At 38.0% G+C, this 25,054-nt stretch overlaps 2 protein-coding genes across 2 annotated transcripts; one reads left to right on the top strand and one right to left on the bottom strand.

The window, feature by feature from the left end:
- Positions 1 to 4,206: 4,206 nt before the first annotated feature.
- LOC149404974 (MraZ) lies at positions 4,207 to 15,157 on the bottom strand. The gene is made up of 23 exons (XM_089606711.1): positions 14,991 to 15,157; positions 12,848 to 13,821; positions 12,219 to 12,334; positions 11,702 to 11,910; positions 11,434 to 11,553; positions 10,705 to 10,833; positions 10,499 to 10,624; positions 9,968 to 10,023; positions 9,778 to 9,877; positions 9,366 to 9,483; positions 9,077 to 9,286; positions 8,518 to 8,839; positions 8,204 to 8,297; positions 7,961 to 8,069; positions 7,580 to 7,845; positions 7,369 to 7,493; positions 6,867 to 7,101; positions 6,453 to 6,641; positions 6,051 to 6,346; positions 5,685 to 5,895; positions 5,363 to 5,602; positions 4,898 to 4,983; positions 4,207 to 4,729 (listed from the first exon to the last, which is right to left on the bottom strand). The coding sequence occupies exons 2-23, from the start codon at positions 13,684 to 13,686 to the stop codon at positions 4,576 to 4,578; spliced, it is 4,350 nt and encodes a 1,449-aa protein (XP_089462837.1). The 5' UTR covers positions 13,687 to 13,821; positions 14,991 to 15,157; the 3' UTR covers positions 4,207 to 4,575.
- A 7,537-nt stretch (positions 15,158 to 22,694) lies between these two features.
- LOC149404973 (uncharacterized) lies at positions 22,695 to 23,438 on the top strand. The gene has a single exon (XM_089607734.1). It carries the CDS (start codon positions 22,695 to 22,697, stop codon positions 23,436 to 23,438), a length of 744 nt encoding a protein of 247 aa, XP_089463860.1.
- Positions 23,439 to 25,054: the final 1,616 nt, after the last annotated feature.

Here is a 25,054-nt window from a genome sequence, read left to right as displayed (position 1 = left end):
TATGTGTTGTATTTTATTTTTCTTAATTTTAAAATGTATTTTTTATTATTTAATTTATTAAATATTTTTTTTAAATCAGATAATCACAAGATTGCGACATGTGGATTTATGTTAAATATAACGGTCAAAGTAGTAACAGTGCAACAAAAAACTAACATTAGCCTAGTATTTTATCCGCCGAAAATAAAGTATGAGTAGTTAACTGCATCAAATGTAAAACTTTGAGTATTTTTGTCGTCATTATCTCATTAAAAAATGACGTTATAACATAAACTAAATGTGTCTAAGCAGCTATTATCAATAAAGTTTATAAACTAAAAATTGGATTTTTGCAAAGAATGATGGTACGAACCATTATATATACGATTTTTTTTAAAAGATTTTGTAACTGGAGAAAGACTAGCTGAGAGAGATAGGTGAAACATGGGTATTCTTGTAAACTATATATTGATATATAGAAAAATAGTAATTAATTAGAATTAATTTAAAATCTATCAAGTTATGTGTATAAAAGTGTATAGAAGAAAATACATGTGAAATTAAAATATTCTACTCGTTTTTCTTATCCTCATAATTATCATTTTCAAAATTCATTAATACTAGAACGAAATTCGAAGTGAGAAATATTACAGATATGAATGCTTTAAGAGAATAGAAAAGGTTATAGGATAGCTAAAGGAAAGAACTCCATTGACGTCATTACAACTATATGCCACCCAATTATATTGTTTGTGCCTTTTTATATCACGTCTCTAACTTACCACAGTCGAGAAACTCGCCACACTCTGTGTCTTGAGGAATTCTAGCTTCGTTTTGCTAGACTCCAAAGTGTGTCGGGATCAAGCTTAGTTTGGAACCCGAAAAATAAGAGGGAAAGGAAAATGGAAATCCCTCCTATATTACTTAGGTTATTGAGGAAAATATGGTGAAAAAAAAATATGATAGAAAATGCGAGGGAAAGTGTATAACTAAAATGAGGATTTCATTTTCCTTCGAAAATCAAATGGAAAATGAGAATCTCTCCAAAATTTGTCTATGAGGGGATCACATTTGTGTGTCTCGTCCAGGGACCGAGTCAGAGAAGTTCAATAGGGGAGGTTATTTGAAGAAAAAATATTTAGAGGGGTTAATTAAAAAAAATTATGGTAAAAATAATTTTTTTTTAAATTGAGTCAAAAGTGTAAATTTTTTTGGGTAAAAAATGTAAAACTTTTTAAAAATGGGCAAAAAATGTAAATAAAAAAAATTGAGGGGGGGCTGAAGCCCACTCTGGACCTGAGTGAGCTCCGTCTGGTCTCATCGTTACTTTCCCGTCAATTTTCTCTCATATTTTCCATGACTTCCAAACACAATTAGAATTTTGATTTTTTGTATTATTTTCTCTCACATTTTCATTTTCTCTATTATTTTCAATTTCTCTCTTATTTTCCGGATTACAAACGGAGCCTTAGTCTGGTCAAAACTTGTAGATGAAAAGCACTAAAACACACTTTATCTTGTCGTGTTATCGAGGACGTGTCTAACGTTAGCTATTTATTATTAACAAAATGTTGATATTGTTTTCTATCACTCTGCTTACGTGGACGACACTCTGTTAACCACTGCTGTTAACCTCACCGAGTCAGTATCACTGCTGATATTGTTTTCTTTGTTAAGGGTTCTCTTGTGATGAAAGGTTCTAGGCATAATGGTCTTTTCACTCTGTTAGGTAGCACTGTCCTTGTATCTGTTATTAACCTCACCGAGTCTAGACCTGATAGAACCTCTTCGTGGCATCTTAGACTAGGACATGTGAGTGATGCCGGTTTACATGAGCTTAGCAAACAGGGCTGTTTTGGTAAGGATCATGTAGGAAAGATAGACTTTTGTGAGAACTGTGTCTTAGGTAAATCTAGTAAGGTGGAGTTCCCTAAGTCTGCAACCCATAGGACCTAGGATATTCTTGAGTACATCCACTCTGATCTTTGTGGGCCCACCAGAACTAAGTCCCATGTAGGTAGAAGCTACTTTATGACTCTTATTGATGATTATTCAAGAAGGGTATGGGTGTATATTCTAACTCACAAGAATGAAGCTCTTCAAACCTTCAAAGATTGGAAAATTCTTGTTGAGAATCAAACAGGTAAGAAAATCAAAAGGTTGAGGACTGATAATGGCCTGGAATATCTTGACAAAGATTTCATCACTTTGTGCAAGAAGACATGTATTTCTAAGCATCACATTGTTCCTGGTACACCACAGCAGAATGGCCTAGCAGAGAGGTATAATAGGACTATCCTAGAGAGAGTTAGGTGTATGTTAATTCAATCTGGTCTCCCAAAGTCTTTCTGGGCTGAAGCAGTGCAAACTGCTTGTTACCTAATCAATAGGTGTCCATCTTCTGCTATAGGTTTTAAGACACCTATGCAAATGTGGTCTGATCACCCAGAGGACTATAGGAAGCTTAGGATTTTTTGATGCTCTGCCTTTGCACGTACAAGAGAAAAGGGTTCACGCAAGAAGAAGCTGTTTTTAAGTCAGACGGACTACTTGAAGAAAGTGATAGATCGTTTTGATATGAGTGATGCCAAGGCTGTTCACACTCCCTTGGCAAGTCACTTCAGGCTGAGCAATGATCAGAGTCCTCATACAGATGAAGAAGCTCAAGATATGAAGGATGTGCCATATTCAAGCGTGGTGGGGTGTCTCGTGTACGCAATGGTGTGCACGCGCCCTGATTTAGCGCACGACGTGAGTGTCATAAGCAGGTACATGGCTAATCCAGGAAGGGCTCATTGGTCAGCTGTGAAGTGGGTTTTAAGATATGTGAAGGGGTCTCTGAGCAAGGGTTTAAGTTATGGTGGAGCTGATGACACTGTGGATAGTGTGTCTGGTTTTGTTTATTCAGATTTTGCAGGTAGTATCGATACCAGAAAATCTCAAACTGGATATGTGTTTCTGGTGTATGGGACGGCCATCAGTTGGAAAGCAAATTTACAGTCAGTGGTAACTCTGTCAACAACTAAAGCAGAGTTTATTGCAATCACTGAGGCAGTAAAAGAAGCAATGTGGCTGAGAGGAGTACTGACAGAGCTCGGAGTGACACAAGAAGGAGGCTTAAAAGTCCATTGTGACAGTCAAGGTGCCGTGCACTTGCCCAAGCATCAAGTATTTCACGAACGCTCCAAACACATTGATGTAAGAATGCATTTTGTAAGGGACGTTATCAGTGCTGGTACAGTTCAAGTGGTGAAGGTTGGAACTGAGGACAATCCAGCAGATATGTTGACCAAATCAGTTTCAAGTAATAAATTTCTTCATTGCTTGGAACTGATCGGGATGGTCAACGGTCCTTGAGCATGTTTTCTTCACTAGTTGACGGAGTGATCAGAAAACAAGGTGGAGATTGTTGATATTGTTTTCTATCACTGCTGCTTACGTGGACGACAGGTCAGCAAGTCAAGTCTTAGAGTCGGCACAAAAAAAGGGTTTTAGTTAGTTAGTTAATATCGGAATCTTGTAAGCCTGTTATATAAAGGCATTTTGGGATTGAGGTAGGAGTAAGTAACGGTATTGATTGTGTTAGTACTCTAGATAAGAAATTGATTTGGGGAAACAGTTCTGAGAGTGGGGTTGGGATAAACACGAGTGTTCTTGAGAGGAAATCGATTGAATCTTCTGATCGATCGACTTGAGAGAAACCAGAACTTGTGTATCGGTTTGCTCTACTGTGAATTGTCGTTGTAAACACCGTTGATTAGTGAAGAAGCTGGACGTAGGCAATTTTGCCGAACCAGGATAAAAATCCTCGAGTGTTTGTGTTTGTTTGTTCGCGATCCAATCTGTGATTGTCAAATCTTGTTTTTCTGTGTGGTTGAATTATCGTTCGAAGAAGAAAAACATTCACACAAAAAATAATAGTCTGAAAGGGTCATTGGCTATAATTTTAGCTTTTCAATTATGAAAAAAAAAAAATAATAATAATAAAAAATAAAAAAAATAATTCTCAATAGTTGTCCCCGATTTTGTAAGTAAACATTAGATTCTTATCCATCGGTCACAAATGAGCACTAGACCTTAATTTACAGCTGGACAATTGAATTTACACTCAAGTTCTTGCTTATTGTGAACAATTGAATTTCACTGGCTATTCTTATCCATCGGTCACAAATGAGAACTTGACCATAATTGATGGGAATACAAAGAAAAGTAAACCAATACCCGGGAAGAAGATTGTAATAATACCACACATTTCAGAGAGTTGATAAATATGATGTATATACATTTTTAACCCAAAATAAATAAACAACATTCGAGATGTAGTCCCCTAGTTGAAAAAAAAATGAGAATGAACCTATTTCCTATATATCCTTAAAATAACTTATCTGGGAAAGACCAAAAAGAATCTATATCTATATTCTATATTCGCACTCCACCAGGGTCACAGTGAAGGAAAAATGCACACTCTAATCTACATAAAAAAAAATATTGCTTTGTACACCTATGCAACTTATATCTACATGAGCAAAGCCAACCTTCTAGCAACTGAGATACAAATCTTATACTAGCAACAAATAAAATAAAAATAAAAAACAATCACGAACCCGATTCATGGGCCCAAAAAGCGTCTGGGTCGGGGCAGAAGAGAGAATAATCTTCTACTTCTAAGTTTGCTATATGCCAGTCCACAAAACGAGCTTGTATTATCTTGAACAACAGAAGAATTGTGGGTAAAAGCCACCACTCGTCCCTGAAGTGAAGGCAAGTTTAATTCAAAACTCTTAGTACATCCATAGAAACGGAAGGAAAAGGGCAAAAAAATAAAAAAAGTTGCAACTCAATTCACGAGTCATCGAGGAAATAAAAAGTCCTCAACTCTTATTTGGTTTTCATTGGATTCTCAAAGCAAAAGCCTTACCTTTTAGCATTCCATGTATTTGATTTTTCAGGAGGCTGGAAAGAGGAAAAACTATAATGACAAATTCCATAAATGAAGGCAACCGCCTACAAGAGTAAAGCAAAAATCAATTAATTAACGTTACAGATATGATGAAAAAAATATAAACTAGGCAGATAAAATATGCAATTCTTTGAGCATATCAATGATGCGTCATAAAGTCAAAAACCTACACCCGATTTGTTTTCGCATCACTTGGAAAGGCATCTAATGGGAGAGCTCCAAAAGGAATCAGTGCAGAATCTCGATCCGTAATTTTTATAATTTCCTTGTTTTTTCGATCGATACTTGTATTTTAGAAATTTTTAAATAGGGTTGGAGTTCTTACATATTCAACCCTAAATAATGCATCTATTTCTAGCTGGACAATCTGTTTTTATTCTTCGTTTTAATAGTCTCTTTTCACGCAAGCTGTCATTAACTTACAATATTGGGTAGAGACGTAGCATTCCACAATGCATATACACGAGTTAGTGAAGCTCTTCTAGGTTCCTTGCTGAACAAGGCATTCAACCCAGCGGGGAATGGAGAAAGCAGCGCAAGAGGAAGGACAAGCAAAGTAGAAAGGAAAGCTCCGAGAGAAATCCAGTAGAACTGTAGCAACATTAGAAGGGTGACAAAAAGATCTGTCACAAGCATGACCGTGATCATCAGTTGTAGGCTTTCCTGAAACGCGAAGTTGGAAGTTAGATTGTGTTTATTCTCAACAACTTGTTAGAAAATAGCAAATAAGGGTCAACCAACCAACCTGACGACCAACCGGTCTTGTATTGTGCAATAAGAGCGAAATGGGAAAGAGAAAGTCTCTTTTGAAATCCAGAGATCTCAAAGTAGTTTGGTTTATTAGGCAGCCGTTGATTCCTCCGGTTATCTTTTTTATAGACAAAGCTTGACCACCTACTGATGGCAAGCTTTGGTGTGACTGCTTTACAATTCCTCTAGCACTTGGAGCATTATTCCTTGCATAGAATAAAAGAAACCCAGAAAGACCAACACAAACAAAATCAAAAAGCTATAAACTATACACATTCACAAAGCCAGCAGATTTAGTCTGTACATTGCATACTAGATAGATGATTTTTCCCAAGAAATCAAAAGGAATTAGTCGAGCTACCTTGGGGGTTCATTACTAGTCCTATCCGACTCTTCAGACTCGTCCATTGTTTGGAGAGGATGGAAAGGATCGTCTCCAACTACTACCAGTATTCCTAGTTGATAGTAACCAGAAGCTGTTGCTTGAAACCATCCAAGCTCAACTTTCACTCCATGGAAGTCAAGTTGAGGGTTTGCATGACTAGTTATCCAGAAAATAATCGGAAGTAGGTGAGAACGAATAGACCCATGTCTCACAGTTCTCAACTGGGCATTTAAACCAGCCACAAGACGATTCCAAACGGTTGCAGGAACATGCTGAAATACAGTCGTTTTAGTCTTCCAGTAGATAGACGAGTAACTGAATATAATAAGGTTAAAAATGTAGTATCAATAGCAAGTTCAAAAGACACAGAAAAAATACCTGTCCAATGAGATTGGTCAATAATACATCACTGTGAAGATTGTATGGTGACATGTAGCTTCCGTCCCCACCAAATATTATACACATGGGAAATCTCTTTCGTATTATCGATACCATGTCTACACGTTTCTCATCGCCACCCAAGAAAAAGTCAATGTACGCCACCATCAAGTCTGAAGTTGCTCCAACCTAGAATGTCACTCTTCGTTAACATCACGGAAGTAGAGGAAACAGTACAGCCTACTATGCTGTGTAAATCTATGGTTGGATAAATCGTTTATCAAGTCTCACTTTCCACGAAAAAGGAATAGTGGTTTTTTTTTTTTTTTGTACTGATAATCATTCCTTTTTTTAATAAGCACAAGAAATGCATCTAAACAGAGATAAAAGATAAAACATATGATAATTTCAGACCTTCATCCCTTTGTACAGTGCTCGCGATCTACAGGAGCGAAGACAGGAATGATCATATTCAGACTTAACAAATTCCTGTAGGCGATGGACTTTACTTCGGCGACGCCACTGTTTCCAAGACCATGCACAAGGATATGCAAGAACTGAAAGAATACTATGTACTGATCCTTCCCACCAATCATAAGCAGCAACAGAATTGATCTCGTCAATGAATCTGTTAAATGCATCTTCGTACCTGTTCTCCGAAAAGGGAAAAAAAGAAAGCGAGAACCAATAATATATCAAATACAATTAAAATGAGATCATAATATATAATAATTAAAAAAAAGAAAAAAAAAAACACGACTCTAGAGCAGCAATAGGTCATAATGGATTAGTTAGTGGTGTATGATAACATTCATTTTACATAGATTAAGAAGTCTTTGAAAAACGAAAAACAGAGTAAACAAGTGTTGAACCTAAATCCTTTTATAACATCAAATTTTATGAGTACCGTTCTTACACTATTTCAATGATTGCGTTTGGAGGAGAGTACGGAAGATGCCAAGGTTCTCTAAAAGTATTAGGACCCATGAAGTACATCCGATGGACATGGCTTTGAGCTTCATCAGATCTGGTACCTCGCACCTTCAAATAGAAGGAAAAAATTGAGCAGCAAATGTCAAAACTCTGCAGCTAAAACATATATCATAAACCAGAAAGAACAAAAGTACCTCTGACAAAGAAAGAAGATAGGGGAAATGATGTGTACTGTGGTGTTCAATTGAACGTGCGTTATTATAAGATCCTGAACGCACAAACTTTTTCCTCAAAGTATTTACAAATATAGCCACTACCACCAGAATGAACGAAAACAGAATAGCAAATGGCCATGGACCTCCAAAAGTATAAAGAAGCTCTTCAAGAGGGGTATAGCAGTTTGGCATTCTATACTTATCAGACATGCATTTATATGGACAAGATTGCTTGGTAACTCCACCTGAAACAGTTGAGCAGATTTCGTTTCAAACGAGACCACGAAAGAGAGAGGAGCGTGGATGAAAGAATACAAAATTATTTACGTGTGAAGGTAAAATCCACATTCACTAACTTACCTCGTACATATATGAACTTGGCACGACTTGGAATAAGATCAAGTGGGCAAGGAGTGCAAAGCGTTTTATCAGAGCCATCAGTATCTTTAAACGTGCCAATGGGACATTCCTAATCAATTTCATAAATGTATAAGAAATGAAGACAAGAAAATGAACAGATTTCTTTTCGAAAAGGGACCAAGTGATGACAGTAAATTGCATTCTAAAAGCTGAGAGAACATAGTTTTTAAATTCGGAGCATACCCTGCAAAAAGTACCATAGAGGCCCTTAGGGCATTTTTTCCCAGTAGTAGTGCCCTTTTCACCATAAATTCCACCATTATCCCCTGAACCTCCGCTGCCAGTGACAATAAATCACAAATAAAGTAGATTTGTAATGCCAAGTAACATTGCTTTCGAAACAGCTCAATCAATGATGTTTATGGTAAAAGCTGGGGAATATTACAGAGCAGCTCAAGTAAGTCATGCTAAAAAAAATTTAATCCCTGATTGGCAATAAAAGGATTCTTTTGGCAACTAGAGTTGTGATAATATTTCGCCTATGGAAAAAACCATACCTATTCTTGATGGAGCCACTTATACTCGCAACAGGAACATATTCGTCTCCAAGATCAATCTTGGACCAGTGGAAATGAACTCTACCACCCCCACCCCCACCTCCACCATGAGGACCGCCATTGCCCCCAACAACAGTCAAAGACGAGTTCTCTGCTAAGCTGATCTCTTGAAGGAAAAGGAGGATCGTCCCACCAGAACCCCCACCAACTCCACCGACAAATGAACCATTACCCATTCTTCTTGTTCTAAAGCTTTGACCATTGGCACTCAATGAGCCATATATATTGAGCTTCAAGAGTGGCCACTGACTGGATCCCATCACTAAGAAACATAAAACATGAGTATAAGAAGTGAAAGAAGCGTGACAAAATAACTGTAGATAGCAGGCTTTTGAAGAAGTTAAAAGTAATTTGCAACCAGTAATGTGCATAAAATTCTACGCATCGATTACTATAATTAGCTCATTTGTTTACTATTACAGAAGTGGCGTTTCATTCTTGGTTTCCCTTAAAATAATCACCAATCTCTTTTCTTGAGAGAGAGAGAGAGAGATTATACCGATCATTCCGCCTCCAACCACATTTCTATACGAGCGATCAGGTCCTTCAGCTCCACTTCCCAATTCACAAGGAAGGTCTGCATTGCCATACTTATTCCCACCATTGATCGATCTTCCATTGTAAAATCCGGAACCCCCTCTTCCCCCATGCCCGGCCCCACTACCTGCACCATTAGAATAGCTTCCCTTTCCAAGACCTGTACTGCAACCTAGAAATAAATGGTACTTGCGGAATAAGAAATTGCACAGAATGATTTGAGTCAAAAATGAAATTTGCTGTGACAGTACCTAATTCGGATGCTGTCATCAGAGCTTTAGTACCAATAATCACAGTCCTTGCCCTGTGGATATGAATGACGCTTCCCTTGAGAATACCACTCACTAGAAGGTCTTCAACACGGCAGATCTGTCAGATGCCAAAAGAAGCATCTTTAAAATCAGTAATACCTAGCTCCAAAAGCAGCTTTATCCGTTCATCCACAACACCGGAACAACTATGGACCACACAGACAAAATAAAAGGGAGCAATATTTCCAATCCAATGACATCAATCAAAATGTATGAGTGAAACTAATTATGATATTAGCTATGGGCGATAGTATGGAACAAACAGTCAATACACTTTCAATACTTGCAGCGATAGACAAAACAAGGATGACAACCTCAGAATCACTAAGGAGACAGATTTTCACACACTTACTTGAATCGAAAAGGAGAGTGTATAGTTAAAATGACAATCGTCTGGAGGGGTAATCAAATCCATTGGGCATGTTTGTCTATGGCAAAGGGACTTCGTAATCCTGAACAAACAAAATCAAGTACTGTGTTATATGTTTTTGGATACCAAAAATATGTGACATTTTAATGATGGAATATACGACGCCTCTCACTTGTCTCTATTAGCGTCACCATCCAAAGGAGCCTGAACTAAAGACCCGTGCCCAACCTGTCATGGATAAGTAGTTGAGTAATTACTGTACCTAAACATAATAAAAATCGCTAAGGTAACAAATACATTTCGTGAATTTTCATAAACAAAAGCTACATTAAGACACACATACATCTTTTCTTTTCTGTACATGGAAAATAGATGTATGCTTTGGGGGATCTGGTTCCAAAGAGACAGATGTATGTTTTCGAGGATCTGGTTCCAAAGAGATAGATATATTTATCAAGATGGAATCCCAAGGGACTTGTCTAGTGTCTGGATATTGATGTACTCTTTGAAGGCTTTTATTATGAATAACTTCAGAAGAAACGCAAATGGGAAACTTCATCAGTGCACTTGAACAGGAGCATATAGGGGAAGAGAATAAGAGAATGAAAACAAACTTTTACTGGAAAATTATACAGCATGTAGCAAGATTCTTGTCCTAAAAAATGGAAGAAAAACTCAAACTGGATATTCTACAATTGCTTACAGTTATGTTATAAAAGAGAGATAGAGAGAGTCTCTGCGCTTTGATCGCGTCACCTTCACCAGTTAGCCTCAGCAGTCCCTGGCCATAAACGCCCAAGTTTGCGTTTGAACTAATGACAGAATTTTGCTGCAAAAGATAAGAAAGGTGGTGAGCGAAATTTTCCCTGGTGTATCAGTCTGACGCAATTGAAACAGTCCAATTCTTACCCTCAGAACAACCAGATTTCTGACTTCGAGGATGGAGGCCGTAACAACTGTATTTCCACCACCATCAACTTGAATTTTAGAGTTCCACATGAGCAACATCTTGACAGAAATTCTAAAAGCACCAAAAACCTAAATTATATATCAAAAAGATGTTCAGCTCCGGATAAAAATATAGAAAGACAAATTTATTGTAGAAATATGACAATGCTAAAGAAACAAGCCTTCATTTACCAGCGTAAATGCAGGCTCCTTAAACTATTTTACTTTATAAAAATCAGTGTAAATTAGAGCCTACTTCCTAGATGACATCTGACTAATGCATTCAGTTTGAACAAAGAAAAGTATGTTTGTGTTGGGTCTATGTCAGTGAAACCGCTTCTACATTACTTTTTAACATTTACTTTATTCCTTTTGGACCATCATCTTTCAAATTTATGGAAAAACATGCATTGGTTTCTCTTTGGGTATCAAGTTTATATATTCTTTAATTGCAGAACAATTACATTTTTTTAGGCTTCAATATCGTCTCTAACTTTTTGTTAGTTTTAGCTTAATTATAGTTTTGAGTTTCTTGATATTCGGTGATGTGTTTCCATCTAGAGAAACCAATACGTGAGCAACCAATGGCTCAGCTGACTAGTTTCATCCTCGACGATTATCAATCATATTCAGCATAAACGGTGAGCACCAAACACAGAAGGAGAATTTGGGATTCAGAAACTAATTTACCTTTATGGTGGAATCACTCATCAAAAGTTCTTCTGCAACAAGTTCAAACTCTGAGACTGGGTAATCTGTTAGTCCAAAAACAATGCTGCCACCAGAGTATAGACTAATTTGACCTCTCACCTTCATAATAAAGAGTTATGACATCTCAGTCATTAACGTTTTTAATCTTCTATACATATATATTAAAACAAAAAGGAGAGAGAGAATATGCTTCGAATTGATCTTATTAGAGATAATATAAAATCTAAATAAGATATTTCGTACTAACCTGAACCCTGGTCCATAGCAGAGGTACTAAGACCTTAGCATTGTTCTCCACAAAAACATGAGACCATAATGGCCTGGTGGGAAAGTCGAGCAAAGGGGTTTCAGTTTCAGTTGTAACGTTGTCGTTGCCAACTCGCAGACTAAGTAAATATGCGTTAAAATAGGTTCCCGCTGCGCCCGCATTGCTCGGACAACCAATACTCAATCCACCTGGCAAATATAAGACATATGAAGCAAAAAAAAAAATCATTTTCAACGGAGAAACCTTTATAAAATTAGGAGCATAATTAACCATTGTGATTTGAGAATATGTCTTTAATGATAATCAGCATTCGTTTTTAGATCATCAGTTAATCACGAGGTCTAGATGATGTTGAGAAACTGGAAAACATTGAAGATACATACAAGATAAAAGAAACCAACAAAAATTGAAAGATCAAATTTATTGAACTCTTGATTGATGTCAGTTCATCAACCATTGAGCCAATAACTAAATACAAAACTGTATTGGTACGAACCATGCACTGTAACCTTCACATCTTCTTGTATGCTGTAACAGTCCAGAGATATTCTCCCACCGCCACCTCCGCCCCATCCTGTTCCACCAGCTGCACTGATGATTCCATATCCCTTCCTATTCCATGGGATATATAGGTTAAGGATAAATAGTCAACTTATATTTTTTGTTTAATATAATTTAATTCTAAGCAAAATCTTCGGTTTCAACTTTGGCTAAAATCTTCTTCTTTGTTCTCTTAAAAGAACATACTGCGGAAATGATAAAAAAAGTGTTGATGAAAACCAGCCCCACTACTTGGTCAAGGCAGGATAAGTTAACATTTTTTAACTGGCCGAATTGAAATTTAATTGTATCCCCAGAGCTCCTTGTCTTTCGCATCTATAGCTGTTTCTCCCAATCCGTACAGCCATAAATAAGACATCAATGATTTTGAATCCCAAGTTAACTCTATGAAAGTAAATTAAGTGGTGCCCTCTTAAGCGAAATTGAATTACGTTTATAAAAAAAAACTTGTGATCCTTTTACCACAACGCAAGAATCTGTATAGTATCTTGTAATCAAGAATCCTTTTTTTTTTCTTTTACCAATTATAAAATTAGTTACCAATCTTGTAATAAGGGAACTCACAGCTTTATGGCCTTGACAAATATGCTTCCACCGGACCCTCCTCCACTAGCTGACTCTCCATACCCACCCTCAGCAGTAATTGACCCGTTGGTATATATCGTGTCCTTTACCACAAGCTTCACACGTCCTCCGCCATTTCCACCGACTCGAGTTTTGGCAGATGTGCCACCGCCCTTACTACCATAACACCACGGCTCGCCCAATGAAGACCAAGCATAGACATCACCGCCCCAATAGCTCGTCTTATTATTTTTCACGCAGGAAGCGCCGCGGCCACCATGTCCACCACCGGCGCCATCATACCCAAACGGCGTACCACTAGTTTGAGAAGGCGGCGGCCCTCCAAAAGCTGTTGTATTTATAGAAGAACCATAGTCCATCGTCAAATTAGCAGCTGAGATAACCACAGAACCGGCGAAGATCGTCGCGTGTTGACCAATATTGACATTTCCGGACAAGTTAAACGTGATAATGCAGCCCTCATGCTGACACGAAATGGACACGTGCGGGAGTAATTCCAGGTTTCCAGTACCGAATACATAGAGATCCGAGTCCAAATTCAAGTTCGAGTGTAGTAGACAGGTGGTATTAAAGGATCCGACACCTTCTAAATCTTCACAAGACAATGATTCAGCTAATCTGAATGATGAACTGGGAACTTTCTCGTAACTTGCAGTGCTTCTTTGAGGTTCATCACTTGCAGATAACTGAACGTGAAATGTTCTTTCACTCACCCGTGCGACTCCGCTTCTGTTATGAGCTGAACTTAAAGAAGGTGAGCAGAGATTTCCTAGCAGAATTAACCACCAAAGATACTCTCGCCTTGGCAAAAGATGCATTACAGCTAACCGCTAAAGATTAACGAAAAACCGGTCACATGCACAAGGAGTTGCACATGAATCGGGCGCATGAATTCTTCAATCACTGAGGATAATGATGTGCCATCCTCGCTAGATTAATACCCTGGATGTTATCTGCAGATAAAGAAGAATTCAATATAGACACAGAAACCAAAAGATCAAATGAAAAAAAAAAATTAATGATAACATTGTAAATGTTGTGTCCCATAAAACCACAAAAATCTGAGATTGTCTCAGAAAGAGCTTAAATAATAAGAAAGACCCAGGAGACCATCAAAGTACAATGGTGAATAGAGGGTGGTTTAATTTCTTTTCTTTAACCATGTTCACTAATATAACTCAAAGTTATATTACTCTCCAAACTAGAACGTCAAAGTGCAACTACATTGAACGGTTAACCGTGTTATTAGACTTGTTTCCAACTTCGTTCTGGTTTAACTCTTCACTATTCACTGAGGTTACGCATAAATAATAATCATCTTCTACTCCACCTCTATGCCCAGTCCACTTTTTTTTTCACAGTGCCAGTATTCAGAAACAAAACTCAAGTATTAACAGACCCGATTCAAATATATATATATATATATATATATATATCTCCCTGCAAAATGAGTAACTTCTAATCCCAAATACTTGGAGCTACAATTAGGTCTATCACATTCACACCACAGAACAAACAAATTTAGGTCACAGTTATGCTTTCATACAACAGAAGAAACAAAATTAGATGGCGACTATTCTGAACAGAAATACTGATGAAATGAACGATTCGCATACCTATAATACGCGGGTTTAAAAAAAAGGCATTTCAACAGATGTTCCGCTTAGCGTTTTGCAGCGTTTACAAATGCAAGCCAACACACATGTACATACACGATCATCAATACAATAACGCTTCTATACGCATAAACCGTTTCTTTTTTTCTTTTTTTAGTGAGCTGTTTTCTAAGGTATAAAATCAAATTGAAATGCACGTCCACACTGTTGAATCCAGAATCAGAAAATCCAACTCTGTGTCCAGTGCCAACATCATACATCAACACACATCCAAGTCAATGGAAAAACAGAGTAACGTCCAAGTAAAAAACAAATAAATAAATAATAACAGGCATGCGATCGATCACTTCAATTTCCGAAAAATCACGGTCTGACGAAGAAATCCGAGCTTCAAAAAGCCGTCGATTTATCGAAAATCTCAAGTGAGCTCATTCCGAAATTGAAAACGTGAATCACAGTTTCGTTTTCACAGAAAATGTAAAACGAGAGAGTCGCGAGAACAGTACCGTTTGGCAAAGCTAGAAACGGGGAGAGTGAAAAATTCTAGTAAATCTTGTGCAAACGAAGCTTCGCTGTATATATTTTTCTCTCTCTCTCTCTCTCTCACTCAATTGTCGTCGAATCAGAAAATGGCTTCTACTTTGTCTGTTTGCTTTTACTTTATAATAATAATAATAGAACGTCTTTAGTTACTCAACAGTCGGAGTAGAAAGAGAGTGTCTGAGTCCAGGCTACGTTTGCTTAGCTGGACTGCATTGGCTTATGTATGTATGTATGTATGTATCTACGCGTGTAACTTATATAACGTAATTTAAAAAAAAAAAAACAAAAAACAAAAAATAAAGTAATGTTTGATTGAAGCTTTCATTTCTAATTACCCTTCATTTGTTTCTATATTACGGAATTGCCATAAAGCCTTTCTTTACTTCGTTTTATATCAGTTAGATGCCTAATAATAAGCTAGCGTCACTTCTTAAAAAAAAAAAAAAAAAAAAAAAAAAAAAAAAAAAAAAAAATGCCACAATTACTATCAAAATAATAATTTTGGGGAATTGACACAAATAATACCATATGAATGTCCCTTACCAAATATAACCCAAAACCAAAAAATTGACACATGTAATACCTAAGCCATTATGTAAAGACTATTATATCCTCAGAAATCTTTTAAACGTATGAAACCCATTTCTGGGTATTCTTCATCTTTTTCCCAAAAAAAAAAAAAAACCCTCATCTTCTCTCTCTCTCTCGCACAATCCCCCATTTTTTTCTCGCTCAAAAAAATCGGCCGCACGTATCTCAGCGATTTTGAAAGCTAGAACTCCGATACCCAGCGATTCGTATCTCAGCAATTCTTATGTCCGACACGCACGATTGTTAACTTACACCGTGTCTTTTTGGCTTCTAATGCTATTGACCTGAGTAGCTAGCCTCATTCTTTCTCCTCGGTTGGTCTTTTTCTCTATCTCTGCCTCTCTGTAAAATATTGTGTGTTCGCGTCGTTCGATTGATAGTTTACGTATTTAGATTTCGTGGCTAGGGTTCGTTCTTCGCGATTTGGCTTTAGGGTTTGGTTATGGAAGTTCGGAGAGGGGTTTAGCCGTTTGATTATTTATGTTTTTAGTCTTGAGTATGCTTGTTGATCTATTGTTTACTCTGCTTAATTTTGCTTGTGTGATATACAATCAGGGCATTGAGTGTATTGTCTATTGTGAATTGAATTTGCTATTTTTATTGTCTGAGAATTGGATTGATGGCTGTTTAGAGTCCAATGGTCATGCTTTTGTTTTGTTTTATGTTTTCTGTTGAGACTAACTATTGATGCTTAGTTTGAGCATACTGAGGTTATTTAGTATTGATGTTGTTGTTATCATTCACATCATTAATATGAAGAATTATCATGTTAGACCAATATCTAGCAAGGTGTAGATAGGGGGGAGTGTTTGATCTTCTGACTTTAAGTCTGGTAGTTTTGGATCAGTTTTTTTAGAACTTTCTTTGTGTCTCCCTGAATTCAGATTATAGTATTAGTGGCATTCCAGTTAATTTCGCTTCCATCCAAAGGAGAGAAAATTGTGGAGGAAGAAACCATAGCGCCTTCTATTAATGTGTGAGTAATTTTTAAAATAACTCATGATTTTAGCTCAGTTCGTGATAGATGTACCGGCAAATAATTCCGACGATAACGCGTTCATTGTCGCACCTAAGATTAAAAAGGTATGGAATACAAACTAAGATACCCCTTTGGATATTAGGTGTTTTTTTACGTTTTTTGTGACCTATGTGGCTTATTTATGATGATTGGGTTGTTTTTTGGTTAATACGGAGTAAAAACACGGTCGAGATTTCAGGCGTTGCGGCGACCTTGGAGAATCTGTCAACTCCGATTTCCTGCAAGGTAAGTGTCACAAAGTGAATTCAGTCTGTGATACATGTGTCACGGACTCGAGTCATTTCGTGACAGATTTGCCAAATTAAAAACACATAATAAACATAACATAATAACCAAAATTAATTAAAATGGTGTTTTTTGTTGAAATCCCGATTTTTCCAGGGTGTCACGAAGTGAATCCAGTTCGTGACACTAGTGTCACGAAGTGGATCCAGTTCGTGACACTTCCCGATTTTTCCAGGGTGTCACGAAGTGAATCCAGTTTGTGACACTTCCAGGTTTTTCCAGGGTGTCACGAACTGGATTCACTTCGTGACACTAGTGTCACGAACTTGATGTTTTTCCATGTTAATAACCGTTTTTAATACTCATATCTAATACGAGTGAACGTATACATGTATGGCGGAAATGGTGTTTGGACATATCTAATACGAGTATTCGTGACATCATACACCTGGATTCAGTCTGAACGAGTATTCGTGACACAATTGTCATGAACTGGATTGGGTGTTTATGATACCCATGAAAGATACGATCTTTGGCGCTAAGAAGAAAATGAGAAGAAGAAGATGAGGAAGAAGAAGAAAGAATGGTTCTTGAACGCCATTGTTGATGATGAAACTATTCTTTCTTGATTCTTTCTCTGTGAAGGAAATGTAGTTTGTTGAATTGGGTGTGTGATTTGGTATGTAACTGTTAAGTCTAGAGTGTTGTTATATATGCGAGCTTCAATGCATTTGTTTTTTTTTTACTTGACGAGAATTATGTGAGAATAAAGTGGTTCTGTTGAATTGGGTATGTGATTTATTGATGATTTTTTGTTGTTGAATTCCACCATAAAAGTTGAGTATTTGGTTGCATAGTATTCTTCGTCAATTGACAATGATGTCTGTCAAGTTGGGCATTTGGGTATTTGTTGCATAATATGGACAAATCACGTAAATCCTTTTTTTAAGTGATTACAGAAGGTCGGCCCTATAATATAATAAAAAAACGTGTAAAAATAAAATTTGTCACTAATTGATTGTAATTCGTGGCAAACGTGTCACAAAATTCCTTGGTTCGTGACAGATATATCACGAAATCTCCAGATTCATTATAGATGTGTCACGAAATACATTGGTTCGTGTCACGAAATCAAAAACATGCCCTATTTACTTGAATAACTCCTTGAATGATACAATTTATGTAGAAGACTAATACAAAAACATACCCTAATTTTATCTTACACTAAAAGCTAGTCTAAGACTGTCTTTGGTTTGACTCCAAATTTTTTTCCCCCAGAGCGGCGATTAAAGTGGGACCCCCTCGTCGAAGTTGCATTAAGCTTAACGTAGCCCAAAACTCCTGGTTTGCATCAAGCTTTGGTAATTCAAGTTGATAGGCAATAGAAGTGTAAGAGTACCACCCTCTTGGTACACGCCTGGTTGTACCCACTTCCCGCTATGCTTAGCACATAGACATATTTCCTCCATATCTGTATAAAATTGGTCACATTAGATCATAGTCTTTAAACAAGGTTGCTAATATAAAAAAACACATTTAATTCGTGTCACAATTGTCACGAAATGCATCCAGTTCGTGACACATGTGACACGATGCAGTTCGTGACAATTGTGTCACGAACTGAATGCATTTCGTGACAATTGTGTCACGAACTGGATGCATTTCGTGACAATTGTGTCAGCTATGGAGGAAATATGGAAAAATATTAGATATGAGTATTAAAAAACGGTTATTAACATGGAAAAATATTCAGTTCGTGACACTAGTGTCACGAAGTGAATCCAGTTCGTGACACCCTGGAAAAACCTGGAAGTGTCACAAACTGGATTCACTTCGTGACAAAATTTATAGACTAGATACCCTGATATAGAGTGTCAAAATTTAACTACATTGCTGAATACCTTTTTCTCAAAAGAAATCAAAAAGTTTATAAAAAGAGGGGAAGCTTCATCTAGAACGAAGCAAAATACAAACTAGATCGCACGCGGACAAAACCCAATGCTCCTCAAAATATTGTCCCACAGATCTTTGACGTGAAAAGGGACGCCTTCAAAAATACATATATTCCTTTGATTCCAAATATGGTTAATTACTAAAAACCTCCTCGGCTATTTTGCTAATCAATTATATTCAGAATGGTTAAATTGTATCATTTTTTCATTAATTTTATCATTTGATTCTCTATCATAACCTTAAAAAAGTAGAAGAGATTGACTAATATGAACATACCGGCTGTAGAAAAGCATATATGCTCCCTGAGAAAGCACCTCTTCCAATTCAACTTTGGCGACCTAAAACACACACACAAGAATTTATATTCATAAAAAAAAAGATTTTGTCAAAGGCCAATCATAAGATTTTGCAGGCTGTTTAATAGTAAGTCGTTTCCAAGCTTTGACGTAGTCATTGCACCTGAGAATAGTACAATTAAAGCAAACGATATAACATTGGGAATTACAAGATAAACAGGCCAATCCATTTTCAAACACGAACATAAATCAAAAACTCATTTATGTCATCATCGAAAACAAACTCTCAAATTCATACCCACCAAGTCGTTTATTTTAAATGTTCAACTATATCATAATAAGTTAATACTAAACACTAAACCGAGACTTTGCGAGTCTCCGAACAAAAACCGAAGGCCTTTCCTACTCGCGCGGCAGCTCTGCCACCTCTCGAACAGCGTCCTCGCCGTCCCGAACCCGCTGCCCCGAGCCCTGTACAGTTACCTAAATCGAGCCTAAATTCTCGACCATCACAACTCACACGCACACCAACGAAAACAACCATTAACTCCTAGTAAACAAAATTCTCAGATTCTAACCATCATCACAAAACAGATTCACATCATTTCAGTCCAAAGCACAATAAACGCTTAACAATTTCAGCCAATACACAGCACCAACAGTCTCGAATCATCAACAATTCAACATCACAATTAAATCTATCATCACACGGCCAAGACCCAAAAATCAAACCCAAACTCGTCCAAATAAATTTCCAGACTCAAACCTATCACGTGATTCTTAGACATCTTCCAAAGGAATTTCCTTAACCATGATAAACAACCAGAACATCAACAACGTCAAAATGCCAAAATTACACTCGGCCAGAAGAAACAATTTCAGAACCAAATAGAATCCGAGCCCAACCAATAAACAAGGCATCAAACACGAACATAAATAAAAAAAAAACTCATTTATGTCATCATCGAAATCAAACTCTCAAACTCATACCCACGAAATCAGAAAATCCCAATTCAAAACCCTAATTTCATTTTTCCTCAAATCCGAACCATAGAGGAAGAGAAATTAAAAATCGAGATTACCTTCTCCGTCGCCGTCTCTCTCTCCTTCTTCTCTGGCGAGCTCTTCTCAGCCGGTGTCCTTGAAGACGCGCGGCGGCTCTTTTCCTCGGCGGAGCGCGCGCGAGTTTGAGTTGAGTTCGCCGGTGTCCTTGAAGACGCGCGATTTTTTTATTTCCTTTTTTGTTTTCTTTTCTTCTTCTCCTGGGTTATGTTCTCAGCAGAAAAAAAATGTAACTAAATAAGGGAGGGTAGGGGTGAGGGTAGATGGGGAAAAATTAATTTCTCTCACCTACCAAAAGTACTACTCGTGTCAAATTTTTCATTTTGGGCTATATTTGGTAAGAGACATTCATATGGTATTATGTGTGTCAATTCCCCAATAATTTTTTCCAATTTCCCACCAAAACCATAATTTGGTCAAAAATGCCACTAACTCAAATGTACAACTACCCTTTTACCCTCCACTTAAAATTTTTCTTACAACCCACACCAACTCTCCATATCCCGCTCATATCTCATTAATAATCCCTGACTTTCTCTCTCTCTCTCTCTCTCTCTCTCTCTCTCTCTCTCTCTCTCTCTCTCTCTCTCTCTCTCTCTCTAAAACCCTCGGCGTCTCTACCCCCACGGTCACGCAGAGCCAAACGCCTACGAGACCCAAACGCCTACGAGACCCAAACGCCCACGAGACCCAAACGCCCACGAGTTCGTAGTCCAAGACCAGCCCGCGCCTACGAGATCCAAACACCCACGAGTTCGTAGTCCAAGACCAGCTTGCCCACAAGGTTTGTCTCGCATTTCTTCATTTCCCATCAATTTCATGGTTCAAAAAGTTCAAGTTTTATGTCATTTTGATAGTTTAAAGAGATTCAAATGTTCTGTTTGGTCTGGGTATGTTCACCAGTTAGTATGAAAACAGAGTTTGTCAATTGTTGACTTCAGATGTCAACAGTGGACGTCAACTGTTGACATCTGAAGTCAACAAATAATTAATAACTCTGCCTATGTTTTTTGTACGCAGTGATGGTGGCTATTTATTTATTATTCAAGCACAGTGGAACTTGGGTTGAACCTGGTTGTTATCATGAGAATGGATCTTTCGGAATCATGGTGCCGTATGAAGTTAACTTCGCTAGTTTGATGCAAATCATTTACGCGAATTTGGGCAAATCACCATCCACTCATACTATTGGTGTTGCATACGCGATGACTGGTGCCATGAAACCTGTTGAGATAACCAACGACGCTACGTTAGAAGGTTATTTATATTTGAGGAAGAGGAGAGAAGATGACACGGAGAAATTACAATTGATATTGGAAATAAATGAAATTCCATCCGGGCTCGATTCTCCAAGGGTTGGATCCACTCGCAACAGCCGTGATAGTGGTTGCGTTGGAAACCCGCCTAGAAGAGTTTCCGACATGCCATCCATACCCGAGGAGGGGTGTGGTTCGGTTCCAACTCCTGATTCGGTAATTCGTGGTACGTTCGGATTGGATGACTTAAGGTTGTCAGACTATGAGACACAACGACAACGACAATGCTCTCCACCACGAAACTCGCCTCCACCTATAAATTCCCGATCCCCTCCTCCACCACGAAACTCTCCTCCTCCACCACACAACTCCCCTCCTCCACCACGAAACTCTCCTCCTCCACCACGCAACTCCCCTCCTCCACCACGTAACTCCCCTCCGTCACCACGATCCCCTCCTCCACTACGCAACTCCCCTCCTACACCCTCACAAAACTCCCGTCCTTCATTACCGTCTACGCCGAATTCACAGAGCATCCCAAGTTCATCTACTAGGAAAGACGCAAACATGGATGATGCTATTATTTTAGATGGTCATTCCCCCGTATTTATTGAGCGACATGCATTGTACAAGGATAAAAAGACTTTACAGAAACACTTGATGTTGTTCGCTATAAACAACAACTTCACGTATAAGACAAAGAACTCGGAAAAAAACACATTGCATGTTGTTTGTCTGGGAGAGCATTGTAATTGGGCTGTCCGGGCCGTGAGAAAGGCTAACACGCCCATTTTCCAAATTAGAAGGTAAACTCTCTTTGTTGAATTATGTATGAAATTGAAATACTGTAATTAGATCTCTGTTTTTTGACATCTACTGTCATTTGTTAACATCTGATGTTGATTGTTGACATTTGGTGTCAATTGTTGACATCTGGTGTCAATTGTTGACATCTGATGTCAACAATTGACATTAATGTTGAAACTAAGTTTGTTGTAATTTTCATGTTTTAGGTTCGACAATGACCACAGTTGTGCTCTGAACGTAAGACAAGGACGTCACCCGCAAGCAACGAGTACTTTAATAGGAGAGGTTGTGAAGCATAAGTGTATTGATCCAAGCGTGGGTATGTGCAAACCGAAAGAGATAATGAACTACATGCAAATGGATTACAGGGTGTCTATGTCTTACAAAAAAGCTTGGCGTTCCAGAGAGTAGGCTCTAAAGTCCCTCTACGGCAATTCCATGGAGTCGTACGCATTCTTACCTAAGCTAAGGTACATGATCGAGACTAAGAATCCAGATTCTTTATTTGACCTCGTCACTCGTGAGGGCGGCGTATTTATTAGTTTTTTCATGTCACTCGGTCCATGGAGAACGGGGTGGAAGTATGTAAGACCCGTGATTATCGTCGATGGTACTCATTTGAAGAACTATTACAAAGGAACGTTGTATACGGCGTGTGGGATGGACGGAAACAAACAAATTTTTCCACTAGCCTACTGTATTGGTCCTTCAGAGTCTAACGAAACTTGGATTTACTTCTTCGCCAAATTGAAAGATGCAATTGGGGAACGGGAAGAGCAAGTATTTGTATCTGATAGGCACGCTGGCATAATCAATGGCATCAAGACGGTATTTCCAAACTGTGATCATGGTTTTTGCATGTACCATCTTCACGGTAATTTGAAGACTACTTTCAAGGGGATTACGAAGGAGGTGAAGTGGAAATTTTACGGTGCCTCGAAGGCATACACTCATCGGGAATTTGAAAGTTTCATGGTCATGTTGGACGCGGAAAATCCCGAAATACGACGATACTTAGCTAATGATGTCGGGTATCAAAGGTGGGCACGATGCATGTTCAGGAGAAAGAGGTACGGTATCATGACGAACAACAACGCGGAAGCATTGAATGCATTAAATGTAAAAGTCAGACAATTTCCAGTTTCGAAGTTGATGGATTGGCTGAGAGAGAGAGAAGTATGAAATGGTTTTATGAACGTCGAGACGCTGCGGCAAAAACAAACACGCTCCTGACAAAAGTATACCAAGCCAAAGCAGACAAGTACATTGCATACGCTGTTCGAATGGAGGTAAAGTCTACAATTGTTGTATGTTTCATGTTTTGTACAAGATTTTGATGAAGTTATGTTTTCTACTAGGTGAGGCCATCTTCAGTCGACGAGTTTGAGGTCGTAGACAGAGAGGGGATTGTATATGCTGTTAATTTAGAAGAGAGGACATGCTCATGTCGGTGATGGCAGGCTCATAATTTTATTTGTTCACACGGAATCGCAGCATGTCGAGTACGTAACCGTTAAGTTGAGAACTACATTTCCGAGTTCTACTCTACGGAGTATTTGCGGGCAACCTACGCAGGTGTACATCATCCTCATGGCGACATTTCGAGTTGGAATATTCCCCCCGAGGTGGAGAATATCAAAGTTCTTCTGCCTCAACACAAAGCACATGCCGCCGGTAGGCCCAAAAAGAGAAGAATACCCTCTCAAGGTGAGGACATTATTAGGCGCAAGTGTACGCGTTGCGGGCAAATTGGCCACAATTGTCAAACATGCAGTAGTGCTACTCCTTTGTCCACGCAATGATTTCAGACTTCTTTGTGATTTCCACCATTTCAGTGGTGACTCTTGTTGATTTCTTAGTTTATTGAGAAATTTATTTGTAATCTCCGACTTGTATGCAGATTTTAGACATCTAAAGTCAACAATAGACGTCAACAGTTGACGTCTATTGTTGACATCCGATGTCAACAATTGTTTGTGATTTCTTATTGTTCTCCATTAGTTGTGAGGGAACTAAACAATTGATGTCAATTGTTGACATTAGATGTCAACAATTGATGTCAACTGTTGACATCTAGTGGATGAATTTAAATTTAGTTCTTCATTAGGCATGCAATTCACAACATTACACATATATAAAAGGGACATAGTGTAAATAGACATATTAAGCAGTTTCAAGCATTCAAGTCATACAAAAACTCATACACAAATTTATTAAATATTACGAAGTTTAGACCAATGATGTGGGGAATTCATCGTCAAAGTCATTTCTTGTTGATCCTCATCCTCCTATAATAGAGAAGTTCCTCTCTCTGGGTTTTCAGCATAAACATTCGTGTCCCCTTGGGCACAACTTCCATAAAATCTCATTTTTCATTCAACTGAGTCTCCCAGTCGTCTCCGATGATTTCTTTCATAACCCTTTCGAGACACATGATCGGACCCGATTCAGTCTCACTACAAAAAGTATCCAAGTACCATATGTACTCAGCTTGGATCATTTGAAACTCTGTGAGTTGTGCATCACCGAGTTCCGATCCGCTTGCCTTATTAACATCAATTGACTACAGTTTTAGTAATTGTCTACAATTATAGGTATGAATGTCTACAATCATAAAAAATAATAACCGAAAATCAGCTTTGCTTGGCATCAAAATGTACCTCATTTTAAGAACATTTTCTCTTTCGGGGCTCGAAGTCGTCATAAATTATCACCAGAGATTCAATGGAGTGTTTTTCTGACATTTCTGCATATTAGTATCAACAACGTTCATTATTTGTTGATTTCAGATGTCAACA

The sequence above is a fragment of the Urtica dioica genome, chromosome 2 (genome assembly GCF_054948205.1).
Source record: "Urtica dioica subsp. dioica isolate 48M chromosome 2, U.dioica_male_clone48M_v1_H2, whole genome shotgun sequence".
In the NCBI taxonomy this organism is placed as follows: Eukaryota; Viridiplantae; Streptophyta; class Magnoliopsida; order Rosales; family Urticaceae; genus Urtica; species Urtica dioica.
This window is presented reverse-complemented; position numbering and strand designations above follow the sequence as displayed.